Source organism: Tachysurus vachellii, chromosome 8 (genome assembly GCF_030014155.1).
Source record: "Tachysurus vachellii isolate PV-2020 chromosome 8, HZAU_Pvac_v1, whole genome shotgun sequence".
In the NCBI taxonomy this organism is placed as follows: Eukaryota; Metazoa; Chordata; class Actinopteri; order Siluriformes; family Bagridae; genus Tachysurus; species Tachysurus vachellii.
In genome coordinates, this window is record NC_083467.1 from 8,499,784 (window position 1) to 8,522,025 (window position 22,242).

Here is a 22,242-nt window from a genome sequence, read left to right on the forward strand (position 1 = left end):
TTTTGCATAAGTATGTTTGGTTATATGGTGGCTAATTTGCGTGTGTTTTCGCGAGTCTTGCACTTTAGAGTCATGATAAACTATAGTTTACAGTGAGTGACACGTTTAATATTTTATTATGTTTATTGAAGTTTAATAATAGTAAGAGTATGTGAACGAGATAGGCCCCCCAGTTAAACATGAGGCCCCCTCATTCTCTATTCTCTGGCGCCGACACTGTGTTAGGGGGAATTTACAATAAAATATTAATATAGTACAGATTTTCAAAGTTTTCAGTGCCTTTTGCTTTAAAGACAATCTTTTAGAATCAATATAAAGAAAATTTCTTTTTTAAATGATATGAAACAGGGTTTTTTTCCCCCAGAAAATTTGTGAATTTTTGTGTGTAAAATTTGTGTGTATACATTTGTGAATGTGAAATTTTGCTAACAAAAGGATCAGATGTATTATGTAAATACTATTGGTAGTATGGTAGTCTCTTTGATTCTTCAAAACACCAAAAAGCACATTTTTCCAAAATAAAGCAAAATTAACATCAATATTCTTAACAATAAAATCACAAACATTTTCCCAAAAGGGTTTTACAAGTGGGCAGTACTAATATAAATGAACCACAGTTTCTAAGCTGTTATTACAAAATATTCAATTTGTGTCTATATCGCTTTTAAATTTCACAAGAAAATGTTTTGTTGGGTAGATCCTATGAATAAGTTTAAATGAGACTTCCTTTATTTTATTTGTAATTAAATAAATACTGATTTGGAAGTAGCCAAACCTTTTTCCAGAAAGAATGAACATAATGCAAAGATACAATATTTCTTTGAAATAAGGTCTTATACATCTTTTGTGGGTGTTAAAGGACAAACATATCCTACCTTCATAGGTATTAACATTAGGTAGGGACCAAATTTGAGTATTTATTCTTGTTAAATATTTAAGTAAAGTACAAATTTTAGGAGATATGGCATCAAAAACTTTGGCATGATCCTTTGGTGTTACAGGGATTTTGTAACAAGCCAAAAACTCACCAAAAGTGAAAAGAAAACCATTTGAATTAAACAACTGTTTTACCAGAATTATGCCATTCTTAAACCAATACTCAAGAAAAAGAGTATTTACGCTTATACACAATGTCCTTATTATTCCAGATATAATACCTATGCGGTGAGAAATTGTACTTGTAGATCAATGACCATGAAAGAAAAGCCTGGCAATGAAACTCAGCTAGTTTTACTGGTATTTTGTCAATATCATAATTTCAACTAAGGAAAAACAATGCCACCCAAGTTGGAAAAAATATGTGAGGAAATAAAATTCTAAATTGAGTTGGGATTTCTGATTATCTGTCTAAGCCAATTAACTTTAAATGTATTATTTAATGTTGCAAAATCCAAAAAATTTAGACCACCCTTTTCATAAGCATTCATAATAGCAGTTTTCTTTATATAATGCGTTTTGCTTTTCCAACCAAAGTTATACAACATTTTGTCAATCTCTTTGCATTCTTTTTTATCAAGATGTAAAGCCAATGCTGCATAAGTTAATCAAGAAATAGCCTCTGCCTTGGTAATCAGAATTCGACCCCTTAACAAAAGATCTTTTATAAGCCAATGGTTTAAAATTCTTTTAGTTTTTTCAATTATAGCTTCAAAATTAATTGAACATCTTCTATGTTGATCTTTAGTGATTAATAATCCTAAATACTAAATTTCAGTTTTTATGGGAATATTAAGGTAAAAAGTCTCAGGACATTCCTTGATGGCCAAAAGCTCACATTTATTCAGAATCAGAAACACACCAGATGCCTTTGAGAACTTATCAACCAAATCTATAGCTATTTCCTGTGGTAACACTTCTTGGCAGATGCGGATCACTTCATCGAGAACATTCTCCCTCGCCGCCTCCTGGATCCTGTAAAGTTTCAGGTTCCATCATCTGCCATAACGCTCCAAATCAGAAACGCTATTCAGAAACGACTGTTCACTTTTCTCTATACATCTTTTTATACCACCCATTTTCTCTTTAAGATCTTTGTTGACTCCGCCATCTCTTCCAGAGCATCACATCTGGTGTTAATAAGATTCGCCAGAGTATTAACACATTATCTCATCCAAATTCCAACTATTTTTACTGCTGGAAAATGTTGGTTTTTTAGCTACCGGTGGCTTGCTAGGAGTTATTGGAAGTGGAGGAAATTCTTCCTTATTTTCCATGTAGTTAGCCACTCCATCATCGTAGTCGTGATCAATGTTAGCCATTGTGCTATCGTTGCTCGCTTCTTTGCTTTGAGCATTGGTTCGTTTTTGAGCAGATTTTGGCATTTTTTATCTTTGTAAAAAACTTTGTTCCAAAGTATTGTACTGCTGCACCAAGTAAAAAATAAAAAATGAAAAAAAATTCTGCAACACGTTTAGCCTAATATAATTAACATTAATACCGAAAGCTCGAAAGTTTTGTCTACTCACACCGCCATCTTGTTGGCCCCCCAATGGCGTCAAATTTTGTTTTTTGCTGTTTTGTGAACATGACAGAATCCTGCAGATTTTTCAGGTCCAGTTTTGTGTGAAATGTTCTAACACACAGGATTGAAATCAGTTTGCTTGGTGACATCCATGATCATGCTGGAATTAGCCATAACAGTATTAGATGGGTAAATTGTGGCCATGAAGGAATGCAGGCTGTTTCATTCAAGTTATGATTGATTGGTATTAACAGACCCAAAGTGTGCCAATAAAACATTTTTTACACAATTACAACACCTCCACCAGGCTGGAATGTTGATACATGGCTATCGGTGTGCTTTAGCTAAAATCCAGATTCGTCAGCCCAGGCTAAAATTTTCCAATCCTTATTTATCCAGTTTTGCTGCACCGGTGTCAACTGCTGCTTTAGCTTTCTGTTCTTTACTGACAGAAGTGGACCCTAATGTGGTCTTCTTCTGCTGCTGTAGACCATCTGCCTTCTTGTTTGACATGTTGTGCATTCTGATATGCTTTTCTGCTCACCACAATTATACAGTTATCTGGGTTACTTGTAGCCTTTGTCAGCTTGAGGCAGTCTGACCAGTCTCTGCTGAACTCTCATCAACAAGTTGTTTCTATCTACAGAACTGCTGCTTAGTGAATATTTTCTCTTTATTGCACCATTCTGAGTAAACTTTGCAAAAAATTCTGAGTGTTGCAATCAGGTCAAAATCTCTACCAGTGGTTCATTTTGATGTATCATTTTATGTTAGAATCTTTGGTATGAAATTATTTATTAGACTACCCATCAGCTACACCAGTAAATAATGTTAAAATTAAGTTTAAACATATGCATACTCACGAGTAAACATAATATACACAATGTTAGTAATTTAGATTAATTTTAATTTTATAAAGCAACAAAGATGTTTAATAAAGATGTGCCCTGTGGAATAAAATCACAGAACAGATCGGAAAGTGAAATCTTTCAGGGTGAACCTTTAGGTTTAGAATTTTACCTAAAATTTCAACTAGTTGAAAATAACCACAGCATTAAACAGGCTGATATGCTGAATGAGACATTACAGCACATTTCTACAGATCCGAAGTCAGACAATACCTCAGGATTTCCTCAAATTCATTTTATTAATATAACAAAGTACGATCATAATTACTTACAATTGACAACATAGAAAAGAAACCAAAAAATATATGTATAGTATGTATCAATGTATATGTAATGTAATATGTACAGTATTATTAATGGTGCTTGCAAAGCAACATTCTTATTATCCTTCCGGATAAAACTTCGGCGCGTAACTTGTCCCGCAGCTTTTGTCCTAGACCCATGAATGAGGTGTCAAATCAACCGGCTCATTGAGGAGAGGTGAGCTTTGACTTTTATAAGTGATCCGACCAACGATGTTCGCATAGCGGATGAAAAAGTGGCCAAAAAAGTCCCATAGACTTGAATGGGAAATTCCTAAAATTCCTTTAATCTCTCACACACGCAGCGTACACAGAGCTCAGCCACCGCTTCTCTCCTGTGTTCTCCTAGTGACTGTAGATGTAAAGGAGACTCTCAATACATGTAACTCTCAACTCCACACTATCAATCCAGATTCCAGAAGTATTGGCCCCCAGTCAATACATTTACCACACATCTATCTATCTATCTATCTATCTATCTATCTATCTATCTATCTATCTATCTATCTATCTATCTATCTATCTATCTATCTATCTACAGTATCTATCTATCTATCTATTAGTGTTAATTTCGTCACCTATTTTTAATTTAGTCTTAGTCTTTTGCCAAATGTCCTTGTTAGTTTTAGTCATATTTAGTCATTCACATATCTTTTTTTGATAGTCAAGTTTTAGTCGACTAAAAGTCTCGTCATTTTAGTCTAGTTTTAGTCAAAAGAAAACTCAAGGCATCTTAGTCAAGTTTTAGTCGACTAAAAGTCTTTTAATTTTAGTCTAGTTTTAGTCAAAAAATTGTAGTCTTTTTTAAAATAACACATTACTGAGATTATTACTGATAAACATTTCAGTAAACAAGTGTTTCACATATGTTTCACTCGAACTTGACTGCACATCACATTTTTTACTTTATTGATACTGCTTTTAATCGTAATGCAAAGACCGGTCATCGGGACATAAGATATCATGTACAGTAAAAGAGTAAAAAAAAAAATATAATTTAACACAAAAAGCCTGCCTAATTGGTGGACTTGCGCTTGGACAAATTCTTTCTACGCACACACTAAACAGCGCGAAGCCGCGAACTGAATATTTTAAAGGCGTAACAGCTGATGAAAAAGCAGAGACAATTGTAGATGGAAATGAAGAATGATTTTATCTTAGTTTTTATTTTATACAAAACATTTCCGCCTCGTCTTTTTTCGTCAACAATAATGCATGTTAATTTAGTCTTAGTCAGCGTTTTTGGACAGTGGTGCAGTCTTGTCATTGTCTCGTCTTAGTCATGAAAAAAGGCTGTTGACGAACATATTTCGTCTCGTCTGACGAAATTAACACTACTATCTATCTATCTATCTATCTATCTATCTATCTATCTATCTATCTATCTATTACGGTGGCAGAGAAGAGCAAAACAAATTAACAAATCCGAAAACACATTAACAAATCCGAAAACAAATTAACAAATCCGAAAACACATTAACAAATCCGAAAACAAATTAACAAATCCGAAAACACATTAACAAATCCGAAAACACAACGACAAGTCAGACAACCCGGAAACGGTAGGTATCGTTTTTGAATGGAAACTTACCGATCATTGGACAAGACACCTGTCATTCAAGATATACAGGTGAATGAAAGGTGTCTCGTCCGATGATCGGTAAGTTTCCATTCACAGACTATACCTCTACCTCTTCCGGGTTGTCTGAATTGTTGCACAAACACATTAACAAATCCGAAAACACAAAGACAATTCAGACAACCCGGGAAGAGGTTGGTATAGTTTGTGATTGGAACACGTACCGATCATTGGACAAGACACCTGTCACTCAAGGTATACAGGCAGTACAACAGTCTGCCGCAGGAAAAGTTGGAATGTGTGTGTGTTCCCTCATCATGTGTTCCCCTTCCAAATGTTCCCTCATCGGGGAACTGCCTCACGTGTATTTTGGTCACGTCACGTGATGTCACGTGATGTCGTGAAAATCAAAAATTTGCACAACATGGACATGTCATATATCAAAACACTCAGCACACTGAGGGGAAGTGCCTCACGTGTATTCCGGTCACGTCACGTGATGTCACGTGAAAATCAAAAATTTGCACAACATGGACATGTGTCATATCAATACACTCATCACAATGAGGGGAACTTCCTCAAGAGTATTCAGATGACATCACATGCCACTAGCCTCCAAGATTTGCCACATGCAAGCACCATTCACATTTTCTTCAGGAAATGTACAGTATATTCTACTTTATGTTTGTACTTTTGAGAGGCACCAGCAGCTGGAACCAAATTCCTTGTGTGTGTCAACACAATTGGCCAATAAACCTGATTCTGATTCTGAACAAAAGTAAACAGACACAACCACTCCTCGGTGATGGAAAACATGGTTTATCAGACACTAACAGGAATTAATCAACATATTTTCCTAGAATATTTGCATCCCGGAACAAGAAATAGTCCTAGGATTAAAAATAACAATATTAGAACAAGTTTTATCAAATTTTATAAGGACAATCAAATTATCTCCAATATATCACAATACAGTAAGACATTTACCTTATCATCAAGAACCACTTTCGTGCCTCCATATTCTAGTAGTAGAACCTTCTCTCCAACATTCACACTGACAGGCCTTACAGCTCCAGTCTAAGAAAAAATAAATCAAATGATATGATTTTATGATCTCTCAAAACAAAATGTCAGATAAAAAAGGAAACGTTTTTGAGATGATAAACACCTTGTCGGTGGCACCAGGTCCCACAGCCACCACGGTGGCCTGGAGCACTTTGCCCTGGTATATTTCTGGAATCATGATGCCTCCTTTTGTCACAGTCTGTGCTGTTAACCGCTCCACCAGTACTTGGTCGAACATGGGCAGGAATTTCCGGAAAGCCTTAGCCTAAGGAGGGGTAAAAGATAATGGTGTGAGACAAAGGTGAAGCAAATTTTATCCACATTAACTCCAGCAGAGGGCACTAAACAATGCAGAATTACACACTTTCATTCAGTCATCTTGAGTAACAGCTTTATCCCAGTCCTAGGCTGTCCCAGGACACACACCCCCACCCCCATTCCAATTTAATCATTTACATCATTACCAAACAGATAGATGAGAAAAAGGGAAAAATACAGATCCTATTTTGGTAGTTAGATTTTATAGCTAGAAAATAAAGTAAGCCGTCTTGCTAAAATAAGAACATTAATCATTAGTCTTACCATTTCTGCAGCTAATCTTTAGCAGCTGTAGGTCCTCTGTGTGTGAAAGAGCAAAGAAAATGAGTGGCAACGAAGACACACCACGGCTAAAGACCCACGTGAAGAAAGCTTTGGAAGGCCAGCGCGTATGCGCCAAAGTGCACGCTGCCTGAAAATTATTTAGAATCAGAATCAGAATGAGGTTTATTGGCCAAGTGTGTTGACAAACACAAGGAATTTGGTTCCAGCTGTTTGTGCCTCTCAAAAGTACAGACATAAATAGCACTATACTATACATTTAGCTTGAACTATACAAGACAAAACAGACTATGTAAGAGACAGTTTGTGTCAATATTTTGTTTTAAAAAAAGTGTTAATTATTAGTAACACATGTTTATTCAGGTTTTGGGGCGGGCCGGTTTGTTACCCGGATGTAGAAGCCCATGTGCGTTGCAGTGGAGCTACTTGAATTGCAGCAGGAGCTCACTTCTTGCGTTAGATCATTCTTTCTCTCTTGAGAGACAACAGAACCGAAAGTGAAATCTTTCAGGGTGAACCTTTAGGTTTTAAATTTTACATAAAATTTGAACTAGTTGAAAACTAGCATTTAAACAGGCTGATACAGTATGCTGAATGAGACCTTACAGCACATTTCTACAGTTCCGAAGTCAGACAATACCTCAGTATTTCCTCAGATTCACTTTATTAATATAACAAGGTATGATCATAATTACTGACAATTGACAACATAGAAAAGAAACCAAAAAAAAGTAAATAGTAGACACTACCACTCCTCGGGGATGATAAACGTGGTTTAAACAGACACTAACAGGAATTACTCAAGATATTTTCCTAGAATTTCTGCATCCCGGAACAAGAAATAGTCCTAGAATTGAAAATAACAATATTAGAACAAGTTTTATGAATATTTATAAGGACAATCAAATTATCTCCAATATATCACAATACAGTAAGACATTTACCTTATCATCAAGAACCACCTTCGTGCCTCCTTTTTCTGGTAGTAGAACCTTCTCTCCAACATTCACACTGACAGGCGTTATAGCTCCAGTCTAAGAAAAAATAAATCAAATGATATGATTTTACAATCTCTCAACACAAAACGTCAGATAAAAAGAAAACATTTTTGAGATAAACACCATGTCGGTGGCACCAGGTCCCACAGCTACCACGATGGCCTTGAACATTCTGCATTGGCATTCTGTTTGAAACGTGAGCCAAAGGAATTTGTAATCTGTTGGTAACCTCTCCACCAGTACTCGGTCGAACATGGGCAGGAATTTCTGGAAAGCCTTAGCCTAAGGAGGGGTAAAAGATAATAATGGTGTAAGACAAGTAATGCAAGACAAAGTGAAGCAAATTTTATCCATATTAACTCCAGCAGAGGGCACTAAACAATGCAGAATTACACGTTCATACTTTCATCTTGAGTAACAGCTTTATCCTGGTCCTAGGCTGTCCCAGGAACACTAAATACACCCTGCATGAGACATTGGTCCAACCAAGGCTACATCCCCACCTCACCCCAACCCCCACATCACAAGCTGATTATTCTACTGAGCTTAACAGTAAAAAACCATAAGGAATTAAACTGATACAGAATGAGAGATTTGCAACACCTGCTGCACTTAACAAATGTGTCCATGTATTTAAGTGAAGGTCATGTGTGAGGGAGGGGAGGATCAAGGACAGTACTGTGAAGGGAGTAAGAGAGGAGGGATTGAATTTGAGGTTTTGTGAATGTTTACCAATCTGGTGGATGACAAATGACACTGACACCAAATTAATGCTGTAAGGCTGAAGTAGACAATGGGATTACTGGGATTGTGACCTCTGCTCTGTGGACGAGTGCATCTGTGACAGTAGGAATTGAAAACAGAGATGGGTTTGAGGCACATATCTGCAGTCAACCATGAGTGAGATTTGAGGTATGGTAGAATATATCAAACAGTACTAGACACTTATGTTACAATGTGAGAGAGAGATGCTTACAAATGAGAAACTTTAAATAAGGATTTAAATAAGGAAGCCCTGCCCACATGTATGATAAACTACCAAACTGAACAGTTCACAGTGAATCTAAAACAAGATCCATAGTTTATGCCACTACACGAGACATGACCTGATGGCTTCTCCATCAGAATCAATGCACAAGAGAATCCAGGATTCCCCTCACTTGTGAAGCGTGTGCACATACAACCTGTGTCAGTGTATTATTTTTGGCAGTCTGTCTTACATGTGTCAGTAGATATTATAAAAATAAAATGACAGAATTACTGTCCATGTGACAACAGGTCACAGTGAACAGATTGGCATTAGCTAGCTGGCATTTTTAAGGGTCAGGTCTAGTGAGCGAGTTATAAGCAGGTTGTAAAATGTTTTCTTGCCTCAAAAATACATGAAGGGTTTTTATCAAAAGAGTACAGCAGTAGGATGGATGTTACTATTTCTAATTAGCATCAGGTATTGGTGACTGCATGATGACCTTGCTGGGTACATCATTACAGCACTACATTTTAACTCGCCAAACTGATAGATGAGTAAGTGTAAAAATACAGATACTATTTTGGTAGTTAGATTTTATAGCTAGAAAATAAAGTAAGAACATTAATCATTAGTCTTACCATATCTGGAACTAGTCTTTAGCAGCTCTAGGTCCTCTGTGTGTGAATGAGCAAAGAAAAGTGAGTGCACGCTGCCTAAAAAGAATCGGAATCAGAATCATAATCAGGTTTATTGGTCAAGTGTGTTGACACACACAAGAAATTTGGTTCCAACTGTTTGAGACTCTCAAAAGTACAGAGATAAATAACATTATACTTTACATTTAGCTTGGACTATATAAGACAAAACAGACTATACAAAACAATACAGACAATATGAGACAATATAGACAGTACAAGTATTAAATAGGAATACAGAATATATGACAGATCAGCTGCCTTGATGCCCGATGACGCCTGAGATAGGCACAGGCTCCCCGTGACCCGAGGTAGCTCGGATAAGCGGTAGAAGATGAATGAATGAATGAATGACAGATCAGTAACGTACATAAAGTGTGAGAGTGCATGGTAATGCAAATAATAGTATTGTGCAGTATTGTGCTTTGGAGCTACTTGAATTGAAGCAGGAGCTAACACAAGAAGTGAGCTTCTGGAAATAAACCATATATATAGGAATAACATATGGTTTATTTCCAGAAGAGTTCAAACCACATGGTTTATTTCATAGGATGTTCAAGTTAAATCTATAACCTTTTCAAAAGTAGTTGTAGTAGCTGCAGCAAAATTATAATTTCATGTATGATGGTGAAGGTCGTGTTAAACTTTTTCCACAATTTCCACAAATTAATGACCATTTCTATCTGTGGTCTAGTATAAGAGAATGAAGTATGGGTGAAACGTGTTGAATATAAACAATTTTATAAATAAACCTCTTAACTGTAAAGCGTAGTAATAAAATAACACAGACTGTGTTTTGTGCCTTACAGTATAGTTTATTTGTAACTGCAAAAAACTTCAGGTTGTCTGAACAAGAGAAGTTTTCTGAAGAATATATTAGTTACTCATATTTGACACGTTAATTCTAGTTCTCCCCGTGACCCGAGGTAGTTCGGATAAGCGGTAGAAAATGAATGAATGAATGAATGAATAATTCTATTTCTTCCTAGGGTTGCAAAATTCCGGGAATTTTCAAGGCTGGAAACTTTCCATGGGAATTAACGGGAATATATGGGAATTAACGGGAATATATGGGAATTAACAGGAATATATGGAAATAAACTGGGAATTTTAAGAAAATGCAGACTTGCCTATAACAAGGAACTTAAATGTGCTTAAATTGCAGCATAAAATGTGATTTAAAACGTGAATGAAATTATAACTTAAATTTGTACCCTGCATTAATCGGTCACTTGCACACAGCACACTGCTTACTGGAAGGCCATTGAGGCCAAACCCCCTGCATGTACTTGCATTCTTCCATAACATGCACAGTAACACTTTATTTTAGGGTCATTTAACTAGTTGCTTATTAGCATGAATATTAATAGAATATTGGCTATTTATTATTACTTATTAAGCACATATTAATGCCTTATTTTGCAATACCTTATTCTACATTCTTAATTGTACCCAATACCTAAACGTAATAACTACCTTACTAATTAGAATAGATTACAGCAATCATAGGTAAATATGTTTATTACAATTATTAAGTTTATTAAGTTTATTACACGCATAATAATGTTTATTATGCTTTTGTGTTACTCAATGAAAGAATCAATTAAAGTTCTACTTACAATTAAATCAGTCAGGTCGTCATTTTTTAAATTTGTATTACTTTGCATGAATGTCTGCTTATGACCAAAAAAAATGTTTATTTATGTTTGTATATGATATAGTTTATATAAATTTCCCTATATTTCCAAATAATTCCCATAAATTCCTGTCAATTCCCATAAATTCCCATAAAGACATCTCAGTAAAACTAGCAGAAGTGGGAGGGGTAACTCGCTTTACTCACCACAGTAACCTCCTTGTGCGTATGACATTGCTTCCTGTTATCACGTGCGCAAACAGACAACATGGCGCCTCCATGCTTGCAAAACGCGCCAAAAACTACTTTTAAACAGGAAATGACGGAATTTTACCGTACATATTTACAGCGGGTCTATTCGGACGGGATTAGTATTACCTGAGGTAATTTTTCCGGACCTTTTTACAGAAGGTAAAAGTCGCCGTAATCTTTACTGACATTGTCCGTAATGATTACCGAGATGGCACATTCGGACGGGACTAAAATCACCGAGAAGCTCTGGTAATAATTACTTTACCCCCACGTCCCCACGTAAAACTAATCGCGTCCGAATAGGGCTCAAGACTGAAAATTTAGTTTGTTTGATGCCGTAGTTGTTAGTGTAATAGTTATGCATTATTATGCACTATCCATTACGCGTTATTATGCATTGTGACATTTATTTAAATTAAATTGTCACACAAACTTACATAAGAATAAATTATTGTATGATGTGATTTTTGTATTTGGTCGTTTGTGTTGTAGGGCTCAGTTCTGAATAGAACTGTTTGGGGATCTCAGGAATGAAGGTCACTTCAATGGTAGCATCGAACACCAGTGCCTGCTTCAGTTCTGCCTCCAAAATGTTCTGCAAGTGGACTTGGATGAATTTGTAGAACTCTGGAATAAGCACAGGATTAGGCCCTCCAGACATGCAATGTGTCCTGGAGGTATATCAAATGAACTCTATCATCTACCACACAGGTCAGCAAATCATATCTGTAAAACTGCATTTCATAATTAATCTAATTATAAAAGGTTGTTTAAAATACAAAACTACAACAGTTACATTTTATAAATGTATCTGCTAAATACATTTTCACAGAAATCTATCTTTTTGCAGGTCAGGATCAAGGGACTGTGGCTTTGCAGTTGAGGAAATCTGCATTTCCTGAATCAAGGCTGACAACTCAGTTATGTGGCGATAAAAACATTCAGGAATATCTACACTGTAAGCAATTGCTGTTAATTTACAGCCAATTTTCAACACTAAAATACTGTTTTCATTTTAAACAGTTTAGTACTGTAGTTAGCAATGTATTGTGGATGCACTGCTTAAATTGGAGCAACAAGACAGGGGCCCTAAACAGTACACTGATGTTTTAAATTACAGGGCACTACAGTATTTTTTGGAAACTGCGTGTTGACTGGGGAATTTGGAGCACGTCAGAAGCTTGATACGATAGTCTTTTAAATTGAGGCTACTGCTTTTGGTCAGTTCTCTTTAAAAAATACAGAAATAATTTGCCATTAACTCCTGGAGGGACTTCAGGAACCATCATTTGGATAGGAGATTTTCCAGAAGAGGATGCACAATTTAGATGACGTGCTGCATATCATCGAGTGTTCTTCATTAACATTCATCAGGTCTTGCGTCTACAAATTAAACGGTAATTTAAATCTTATTAATATTGCGAAGAATGCTTGATATCAAACTGATAGGAGCTTGTCTTGCTAGAGATTTGAACATGTCATTTAACAGTAAGGCTTAGATTTGAATAGCCAAAACAATATTACATTTGGGTGGTATTTTGTTTAATTTTGGTAACGTTAGCCAAACTTCTGCACCCAAGGAACAACACAGCAGGAAAATAGCATTAGGATACTGGAATAATTAGCCTACATCTTGCCCGGTGATTATTTCAGCCAAACCATAGGATTATTTGAACATCGGCTAACCAAGATGGTTTTGGTGAGTTTTATTTAGTTTGTGTCGATTTTTAATGAAAAGTGTTTTACAAACAGTTAACAAGTAAATTGTAGTTTGGTTAAAGACAGGTGAATCGTCAAGGCTTTGAATTTTTCTGTTTAAATGCCAAATTGGTGTGAAAATATTGTCTTTCTGGACTCTTTGTGAATGCATTTTGTTTATTTATCTGTCGCTGCACATCTCACACAGCCAACTTCTCAACTGTTTTAGAGCATATAGGCTTTGTCAAACCGTTTTGCATCATTTGTGGCTTTTCTTTCACAATCTTAACATTGCAACTCAGTTAAGGTTAAACATTTCTGCGTGAAGACTGATACAGTGTCACTAAAAATCAGCCAGCAGCCGTACTAATGCATGTTTGTTGATAAGTTTTCAATCTACAAGGAATTTACCATCGGGCAGTAACAAAATGACAATCACATTCTCTCTACAACGTCGCCATATACAGTAAATACACTTCCCCCACCTGACATTGAAGATTTGAAAAGCAAATGGTCTAGCTTGAAACTCAGTATGGAGGAATGTGGAAGAGCCATCACAGAATACTTCAGGGCAAAGCCTACCAACAAGGATGTCAAGGATATCCTCTCTAATGGTGAAAATAATGAGATGGCACTTCGTGTTGTTCAGCTGCTCATTGCACACTTTGGAGAGGACCTAACCGGGCTGATCCTTCTTACAGATGTAAGTTTTATTTTTTCTTTCTAACCCTGTGTTTTAAAGGGTGACTCCAGCAGGTGTCCAGACACCTAATGTGTGTACTAGTTTTGGGGAGTTCTACTACATATGTGAAAACAGAAGTGTAAATTATTTTGTGGCTCAGAGGAAGCTGCGTGTAAGCTGATAAATTACCTCCATGTTGTCACACAGTTGCTAAATTGAAATATGGGAAAAGTAGGTGCAAGGATTTAAAAAGTATTTCACTAAAGTGGTTCACAAAAGGGTTCATACTACTTTTTAGACATTTGCAGTAGAACTCCCCAAGAGCTGTGAAAATAAAATTGTTACCCTTTAAATTTTGAATACCAAATCTATTTAGCAGTTTGATTGTAGGTACTTCAGAAGCCTACCTCATTTGATCTAGGTTACTCTCACATAGTGTTTACTAATTATTGTCCTTTTCATAAATTTTCTTCTTAAAAATCTTATTATGGTAAGGATAATGTATTTGTTCCCTTCAGATGTCTGCCACTGCAGCTGACGTTGAGACAACTCTGTCTTCCTGCAAGTCCTCGCCTGATACTGCCTGGTAATATACATTTAATTTAGATTCATTGATAGACACATTGTATATCATATCGGCCATTCATCTTGAGTTTACAAGGTAACAAGTATTCCCATGTTGCTATGAAGCTTCAGGTGCAACAGGGCAAGTCACAATTAAGGGTTGGATGATCACCTTTGAGGGCCGTGTAATCTCTGAGGGCATCACACCAACATTTGCAACTGGACTTGCTGTTATGTTTGCAATCTACTACATATTCAACCTTCAGTATCAAGATGAGGCAGCCTGCACTTTGGAATTTATTCAGAGGTAAAAAAAAAAAAAAAACACCCCTCCCCTTTCAATCCCTGTCATCATTATATGGATATATACAATTAAGTCAAGTCAAGTCACTTTTATTGTCACATCACCACAGCACATGTGCTTTGGTGAGTGAAATTCTTAGGAGCGAACTCCAGAAATTGCAGAACAGTTAGACAGATAATGATATAGATAATGAGTTGACATGTGAAAATGTGCAATTAGCTCATACATATAGTCGGTGCAATATGTGTGTACAATATGTACAATTACCAACATAATGAAATCAACAGGTGCAATGTGCAGTATGCTCATACATATAATCAGTACAAATTGTGTGACAATATGTACAATTAACAAACAGAGAATGGAATCAACCAGTGAACATGTGCAATATGCTCATACATATAGTTGGTACACACAGTGTACTATTGGGCATCCTTACAGTAGCACTACACATTATATGCAATATGTACTTATATATGTATATGTGTAAATATATGTAAATATATTATATATAAAATACTATAAGGTGCAAAACAGATTGTACAGGTACAGAAGTGACATGGATGTGCATCGGATGGTATCTAGTGGTAACAGATGGATTATGGCATTAAATGCAGTGTGTATGTATAGTCCAGTGTGTATAATGCAGTGTGTATGTATAGTCCAGTGTGGATAATCCGAAGTTAAGGTGTAGTGCGTGGCATACCATATTGTGAAAGTATGCTGTAGGGTGTGTTAGTTGTGACTGTTAATTAGTCTGATAGCCTGAGGGAAAAAGCTATCCCTCAGTCGACTGGTGCGGGATCGGATGCTGCGGAGACGTCTTCCTGAGGGGAGCAGAGAGAGTTGTCTTGTTGATGGTGATGGGTTTGTATTCACTCCTCTGTCTCCTGAAATCCACCACCAGCTCCTTGGTCTTGTCAATGTTGGGTGAGAGGTGGTTCTCCTGACACCATGTAGTCAGGGTGCTCACCTCTTCTCTGTAGGCCATCTCATCGTTGTCGGTCATCAGGCCTATCACCGTTGTGTCGTCAGCGAATTTGATGATGACGTTGGAGCTGTGTGTGGCTGTACAGTTGTGTGTGTACAGGGAGTACAGGAGTGGGCTGAGGACACAGCCCTGAGGAGCACCAGTGTTGAGGGTCAGTGGGGAGGAAGTGTTGCTGCCCATTCTTACCACCTGACTTCTGCCTGTCAGGAAGTCCAGAATCCAGCTAATGGATTAAATGACTGTGTTTGTATTTTTTGCATAAAATGGTATTAGTACTGTACATTTCAAGCCTCAACACACACACACCTATACACACACACACACACACCTACACACAAACACACATACACACCTACCAACACATGCAAACACACACATCTACACACACATCTACATACACACGCGAGCACACACACACACACACACAGGGTATAGGCTTTATTATAATTCAGTTTGATGTCACTCAATCCACTCTATTTGTGCAATGAAGAAAGACAAAAAAAATCATTGCATTTAATTGCATGTACAAAAAAACCGCATGTTGTTGCAACCCCACTCTGATCTTAGTCCTCTGATTTTTTTTTATTTCAGGCACTTCATTGGTATAAATCCAGAGAGAGGGACAAAGGCGAAAAGGGGCAAGGTTGTCTCCAAGAAGAAAGGTGTGATCGTCCAGAAGAAGTCTTCTGCAGTCAATACACATGTCGCCATGCTACTGAAGAATCTCCTTGATTTTGAATGGAACTTCATATAGATCGGTGAGCTCTTTAATCTTTCTCTCTTTGTTTTGACAGTCTGGCACTGGCACATTAAGCCAGAAGAGAACTGGTATTATTAAATTTATAAGCATTAGCTTGGAGTGTATACTGATTGTATAGTTTATTTATTATTATGATTATGATTGTTTGTTGTTGTTTGACAGTGGCAGCACTGGAATAATGCCGCAGAGAGGGATAGTGGCTACCAAAGTGATGGTCATCTCTCCTGGATCCACAAGAACTAAGATGTAAAAACACAAGCCTACCTAACAGGACAATTTTAAGAGGTAACCTGTAAGTCTAGCTTGCAGTGGCACAGGTGCCTACCTTATAGTTTCATCCCTAAATGTTTTTATTGATGCATATTATTGATACATCGTGTCAAAATGTTCTATAAAAGTTTCAAAATGTTCTTCAGTATGTTTTCAAAATATTGCCAATTCTGCATATGTTCAAATGTTATTATGAAAGTATATTTTTACAGACAGCAGAGAATATATTGCAGATTACATATATAAATCTTTTAAGTTGACTTTTGAGGAAATATTAATCTAACTCACAGGAATATGTTGAGAGGAAAAACATATATATATAATTTTTTTCCCCCAAAATGTGCCAAAGATGCTTGCATGCTGAATGTTCTTACTCATGTTATAAAAAAGGTCTTAATGTTCCTTAAATAGTCTTAATAGTGTAGCTTTCCAAATATTGCTAATGTGTATTTGTTGCCTTGGTCCTTTTCTTATACCTATTGTGTTATTCAAGGTAAAGCTTAAATTACTGTAAGATAAATCACTTCAAACTTATGTCTTAAATAAAAAAGTCAACTAAAGGTTATGCCCTTCACATATGGTAAGGATTAGGGTCAGTATCTGACGGGCAATTTAAGAATGTACGTTTATTACCATAGTCTAAAGCAGACACTACTGGTTCTGTTTGTTACTAGAAAGCTCTTCTCAGCATCATCCAACAGGGTTTATTTTCTTTTTTTTCCTTTCTTTTTTCATGTTGACATTGACATTGCTCTTTAAAATAAAGGTATTTGATTTTAAAGTGTTCATTGCTTATTTTGCATAATATTCACAATAATGCATATCTTAAGCAATTGTCTTAAGCCCTGGGAATATTGAAGTTCATTGGGAGACTGATATTTTAAATATTAATCAAGACTGATATTTTAGGAAACTGCTAAATTTATGTTATTTCTAATACAGTAAAAAAAAATGCAGCATATTTCTGCGATTATTTGGAAACTAAAATAATATTGTTTAGGTTGTTACTTTAACTTCTCACAGTTTACTGTAGACAGGCACATCTACTTGCCTGTCTATAGTAAACTGTGATAAGTTAAAGTAACAACCTAAACAATATTATTTTAGTTTCCAAATAAATCACAGAAATATGCTGCATTTATTTTTTACTATATTCGACTGTGAAATCATTTAACAGTGTGACTACATTAATATACTGTATTTCTGTTTTACAGACTACTACCGTAAAGTGAATACCGTAAAAATAACGGTATATTGCTGGCGTCTTTGATGCCAGCTCTTTACTGTAAATTATAGAAATACAGAAAAATACAGTTTTTCTGGTTTACAGACTACTACCGTAAAATAATTTTACATATGAATACCGTAAAAATAACGGCATACTGCTGGCGTCTCTGCTGCCCGCTCTTTACTGTTATTTTACAGGAAATTTTTTTGTAGTGTAGAGTTTGCAATGCAACATAGTCAATTACAGTGGCCAGAGAACTGTGACGAAGCATTACAACTTTATTTCACATTAAAGGAAACAACTGGTCTTTGAACATCAATTTTCTTAAAAAAATAAATAAATAAAAAACAAACATATAGGAACCAAAGTACAACCTAAGAAGAACTAAGAAAAAACATTGTATGGTGTCAATTTCACATCATGAATATTGTGGTAATAAAAAACATGACAAACGTGTATCATATAACTGAAAACAAATTCAGTATTTTAATTAACTTTTAATTCATGCTTCAGTATTCTTTGTCCTTATTTCCAAGTTTTTTTGGGTTATTATTACAAGAATTGTGAAAACATTTATGCTGCCCAAGAACAATTTCAAAGTCTTCTTTGGTCAAAAGAAGTTGATACAGGTGTTGATGTAACGGAAAATGTCTACTAGGTCTGAGATCACCAAACACTTAAAATAACAATTCATCCTAATGTCTGGAGCCCCTGGTTCGGGGTCTCACACCAAAAAAAATGTATAAGAATAGTGTGTCTGCACTTATATGAAATCTAGTCTTATTTAGTATAACTGCTTGAATAAAGGCACCAACAAAAAAATTAACCTGAGTGAATAATGTATTTACTAACTTTTTTTTTTTTTACTGTTATACTGTATTGCAAATTTATGCAACTTTCTTTTTGTTCACATTTAACAAAGAGAAACATTTAATTGAGCACAATTTACCCACTGAACAATAACAGATGTTATTCAATCACCGTAACAAAAAAAAAAATAGATATATATTTACACATATATATATATCCCAAACAGTCCATAACCAAATGTAAAAGTACCATAGTTCCGAACTGAGGTGACGTTGAAGAAACAAACTGTGGTTATAGTCCTGTGAGGGTGCAGTCCATCAGTATAAATTACACTGTATCGCGTCCTTATCGACCCGAATCTAAATCAATCACACTGCTATGAAACAGTCCCAGCTCATAGAACACATGTTGCAAACCTAACGCAACGAAACAGTTCAGGCATGTATTTAGACAGATTCGCGAGGATGGATTAAGTTGAGCAGCCACCAAAAACATGCAGCACGCATCTTTCACCACTGCTGGTGCACAAGTGACGTCATCAGTTATCCATTACATTTACTTAACATTGATAACTTTCAACTTAAACATTATATAGACATATATCGTCGCTGTCGGGCGGAATCCTCGTATCTCCAAAACCGTTACTTTTCAGGAAATTAAAAAAACGCCGTACCTTATCTGCAGTGCACAGGGTTTAGTCCGCGTTACAGTGGATTGTCTTGCGCTAAATTCCTGTCCTCAGAGGAGCACCAGAACTAGCGGGGGTCAAGATTTTTATTCTTTGAGCCCAGTGTTTTGAAGACATTTACCTCAGAAGACGTGTTGATTCGTTGCGACTCTTAATCTTGAGGATATGCCGCGAAGCTCTCCCACGGAGTGAAGAAGAGGTGGACAGTTGACGTGTCCAATGGAGTTAAGAGATTTGCGCTCAAGCTGTTTTCAAGACTTTAGATTGGTTAATAACTTGTAAAAATAACAGACCCACGTGGGGACTGACCAATAGCATCAATATGTGAAAAAATATGAAATTGACAAAATTTGGACATACGAGGTTTCCGCCCGACAGCAACGATAAGTTCTAACCTGAAGATTTTTTCCACAGGAACTGCAGAAATTTGGCAAAACACCGAATTTGAATCCACAGTAAGGACAATACATTTTGTATACTTTTACACACACATTCTAACTTTTCCCTGTGGCAGACTGTTGTACTTTCCTGTATACCTTGAGTGACAGGTGTCTTGTCCAATGATCGGAAAGTGTTCCAATCACAAACTATACCTACCTTTTCCGGTTTGTCTGAATTGTCGTTGTGTTTTTGGATTTGTTAATGTTTTCAGATTTGTTATTTTGGTTTTGCATTTGTTATTTTATTTTCGGATGTTAGTGTTTTCGGATTTGTTCATTTGTTTTTGGATTTGTTAATTTGGTTTTGCATTTATTATTTTGTTCTCGGATTTGTTGTTTTGTTTTCAGATTTGTTAATGTGTTTTGCACTTCTCGGCCACCATAGAACATCGCGAAAAACGTCAAGATTTCACGCATACGCGGTAAAGGAGAAACAGGGGAACTGAATTGCCTGGAACACCGGTCGCATTTGTATACACGGTGATAGTAGCCTAGTTACATTATATAGCTGGTGCATTAGATGGAATCCATAAACAATTGCGAGAATAACCTCGCATAAATTAGCTGTTTATTCCATTAACCTCATGAGTATGACAAAGTTATATAAGTTACACTAGCCTACAACAATTCAGCCAAACCATTTTCCTCCTATTTCTAATAATATCAGATGGTTTAAATCAAGTGTCAGTCGTGACAGTCACTCATTTGGGTCTTTTCTCACGCGCTCCCGCCACACATTGTATTTCTCACACAGAAAAACTTTTTGACTATTTATCATATATTTAATATGCCGCAGCGCCCAAAATGTATTTGTCCGCACTGCTGTCTCTATGAAATTGAGCGCGTCTCCCCTGGAGTTCTTAGTTGAGCCTGACACTTATTAGCCAATCAAAAAAAGAGGCTACACAATAACCAATCAGAAAATAGCACTATTGTATTTGGATAAGATTTAACGCAACAACCAATTAAAAAAAGCTTATCCTGAGAAAACCACTGGAGCTGCGAGCATCACTTTGAGCACAGAGTAAGTCATGATCTCCTGTTTTAATGTTACAACAAATTCACAGCTTGTTTGACACAAACAATGACATTTTGACTGCTGTTAGAGATGTTTCCCAGATAATCAGCATCAGTTTTTCATGAGTGTCTGTAACTTAGCCAACAGTTTTACAGCCTGTTCACTGACAACACCTGCTCAGAACAAGCAGCCGTGGTTTTAGTGCTTCCACATTCGGCGAGAGGGTATTTTCAAAGGTTTTTTGAACAAAACCTCAACACGAAACAGCTTGTCTCTGGACGGGACATTGTCCTCAATCATGACCATAAAAATGTCTGGGCTTGAGCTGAGCTGTTTTAAATGGGAGCCAACTTTACAAATAATAAAGGAGTCCAAAAAGGCAACAAACACTTACTATAAGCAACACCAGTATAATCTCTCTCTCTCTCTCTCTCTCTCTCTCTCTCTCTCTCTGTCTCACTCTCTCTTACACAAACACACACACACACACAAATGAATAAATGGAAATTGAATAAATACTTTGTATTTGGTTAAATTGTCTTCAGTGATCCTTACCAAACACAACACCCCCATTGTTTTGTTTGGGTGGGGGGTTGGAGATGTCACTCTTGCCTGTTTTCAAAACTTGAGAACCCTGCAACTACAATTACACCTTAGAACTACTGTGAACCAAATGTTATTTTTGCTTCACCTTCGTCATTACTTCGATGTAACTTAATGGTGCCACATTACTACACAACATTTCTGTAACATAATGTTGCCTTTCTTGTTTAAATATAAATTAAAAAACGCTTCAAGTGTAACTTACCTCAGAATTCCTTGTCAGCAGCAGGAAGTGACGTCTTCTCCTTTTTAAAAGGCGGTTATTTGACGAGCGCGAGCGATTTAAAGTCCATAGACAGCGTCTAAATAACTTTAGACGCTGTCTATGGACTTTAAATCGCTCGTGTAATTTATATTTAAACAAGAAAGGCAACATTATGTTACAGAAATGTTGTGTAGTAATGTGGCACCATTAAGTTACATCGAAGTAATGACGAAGGTGAAGCAAAAATAACATTTGGTTCACAGTAGTTCTTGAGTAAAATATCCAGCATTTCTGTCACAAAATTTTGCCTTTCTTGTGTAAATATATATTAAGAAACTTACCTCAGAATTTCGTCTTCTCCTTTGTAAAAGGCTTTTTTTGACGAGCTCGAGCGACCATCATTACAGTTTGATTATGATGTGATTATCACAGGATGATAGGGCTGTTGTTTATGAAATTTGTCTAAAATTCTATATCTGACAAGAGAAAAAGCTATAAGTTACACTGAATGTGTG

General features: G+C 36.3%; 3 protein-coding genes and 1 long non-coding RNA gene across 4 annotated transcripts in view; 1 reads left to right on the plus strand and 3 right to left on the minus strand.

The window, feature by feature from the left end:
- Positions 1 to 6,089: 6,089 nt before the first annotated feature.
- On the minus strand, positions 6,090 to 7,321 carry LOC132850538 (10 kDa heat shock protein, mitochondrial-like). Its single transcript, XM_060877177.1, has 4 exons — positions 7,304 to 7,321; positions 6,419 to 6,580; positions 6,238 to 6,327; positions 6,090 to 6,140 (listed from the first exon to the last, which is right to left on the minus strand). Exons 1-4 carry the CDS (start codon positions 7,319 to 7,321, stop codon positions 6,090 to 6,092), a joined length of 321 nt encoding a protein of 106 aa, XP_060733160.1.
- A 251-nt stretch (positions 7,322 to 7,572) lies between these two features.
- Positions 7,573 to 12,127, minus strand: LOC132850539 (10 kDa heat shock protein, mitochondrial-like). The gene is made up of 4 exons (XM_060877178.1): positions 12,008 to 12,127; positions 8,037 to 8,195; positions 7,860 to 7,949; positions 7,573 to 7,762 (listed from the first exon to the last, which is right to left on the minus strand). The coding sequence occupies exons 1-4, from the start codon at positions 12,125 to 12,127 to the stop codon at positions 7,712 to 7,714; spliced, it is 420 nt and encodes a 139-aa protein (XP_060733161.1). The 3' UTR covers positions 7,573 to 7,711.
- A 1,997-nt stretch (positions 12,128 to 14,124) lies between these two features.
- On the plus strand, positions 14,125 to 17,516 carry LOC132850006 (uncharacterized). The gene is made up of 4 exons (XR_009648951.1): positions 14,125 to 14,432; positions 14,537 to 14,717; positions 16,297 to 16,463; positions 16,628 to 17,516. It is a non-coding gene; the product is annotated as an uncharacterized LOC132850006 (long non-coding RNA).
- Positions 17,517 to 21,218: 3,702 nt separating this feature from the next.
- hspe1 (heat shock 10 protein 1) overlaps positions 21,219 to 22,242 on the minus strand; it is a 47,149-nt gene continuing 46,125 nt past the window's right edge. Inside the window, exon 5 of the transcript XR_009648952.1 lies at positions 21,219 to 21,228. The gene's annotated coding sequence lies outside the window, so the exon portion shown is untranslated. The remainder of the gene's footprint in view (positions 21,229 to 22,242) is intronic.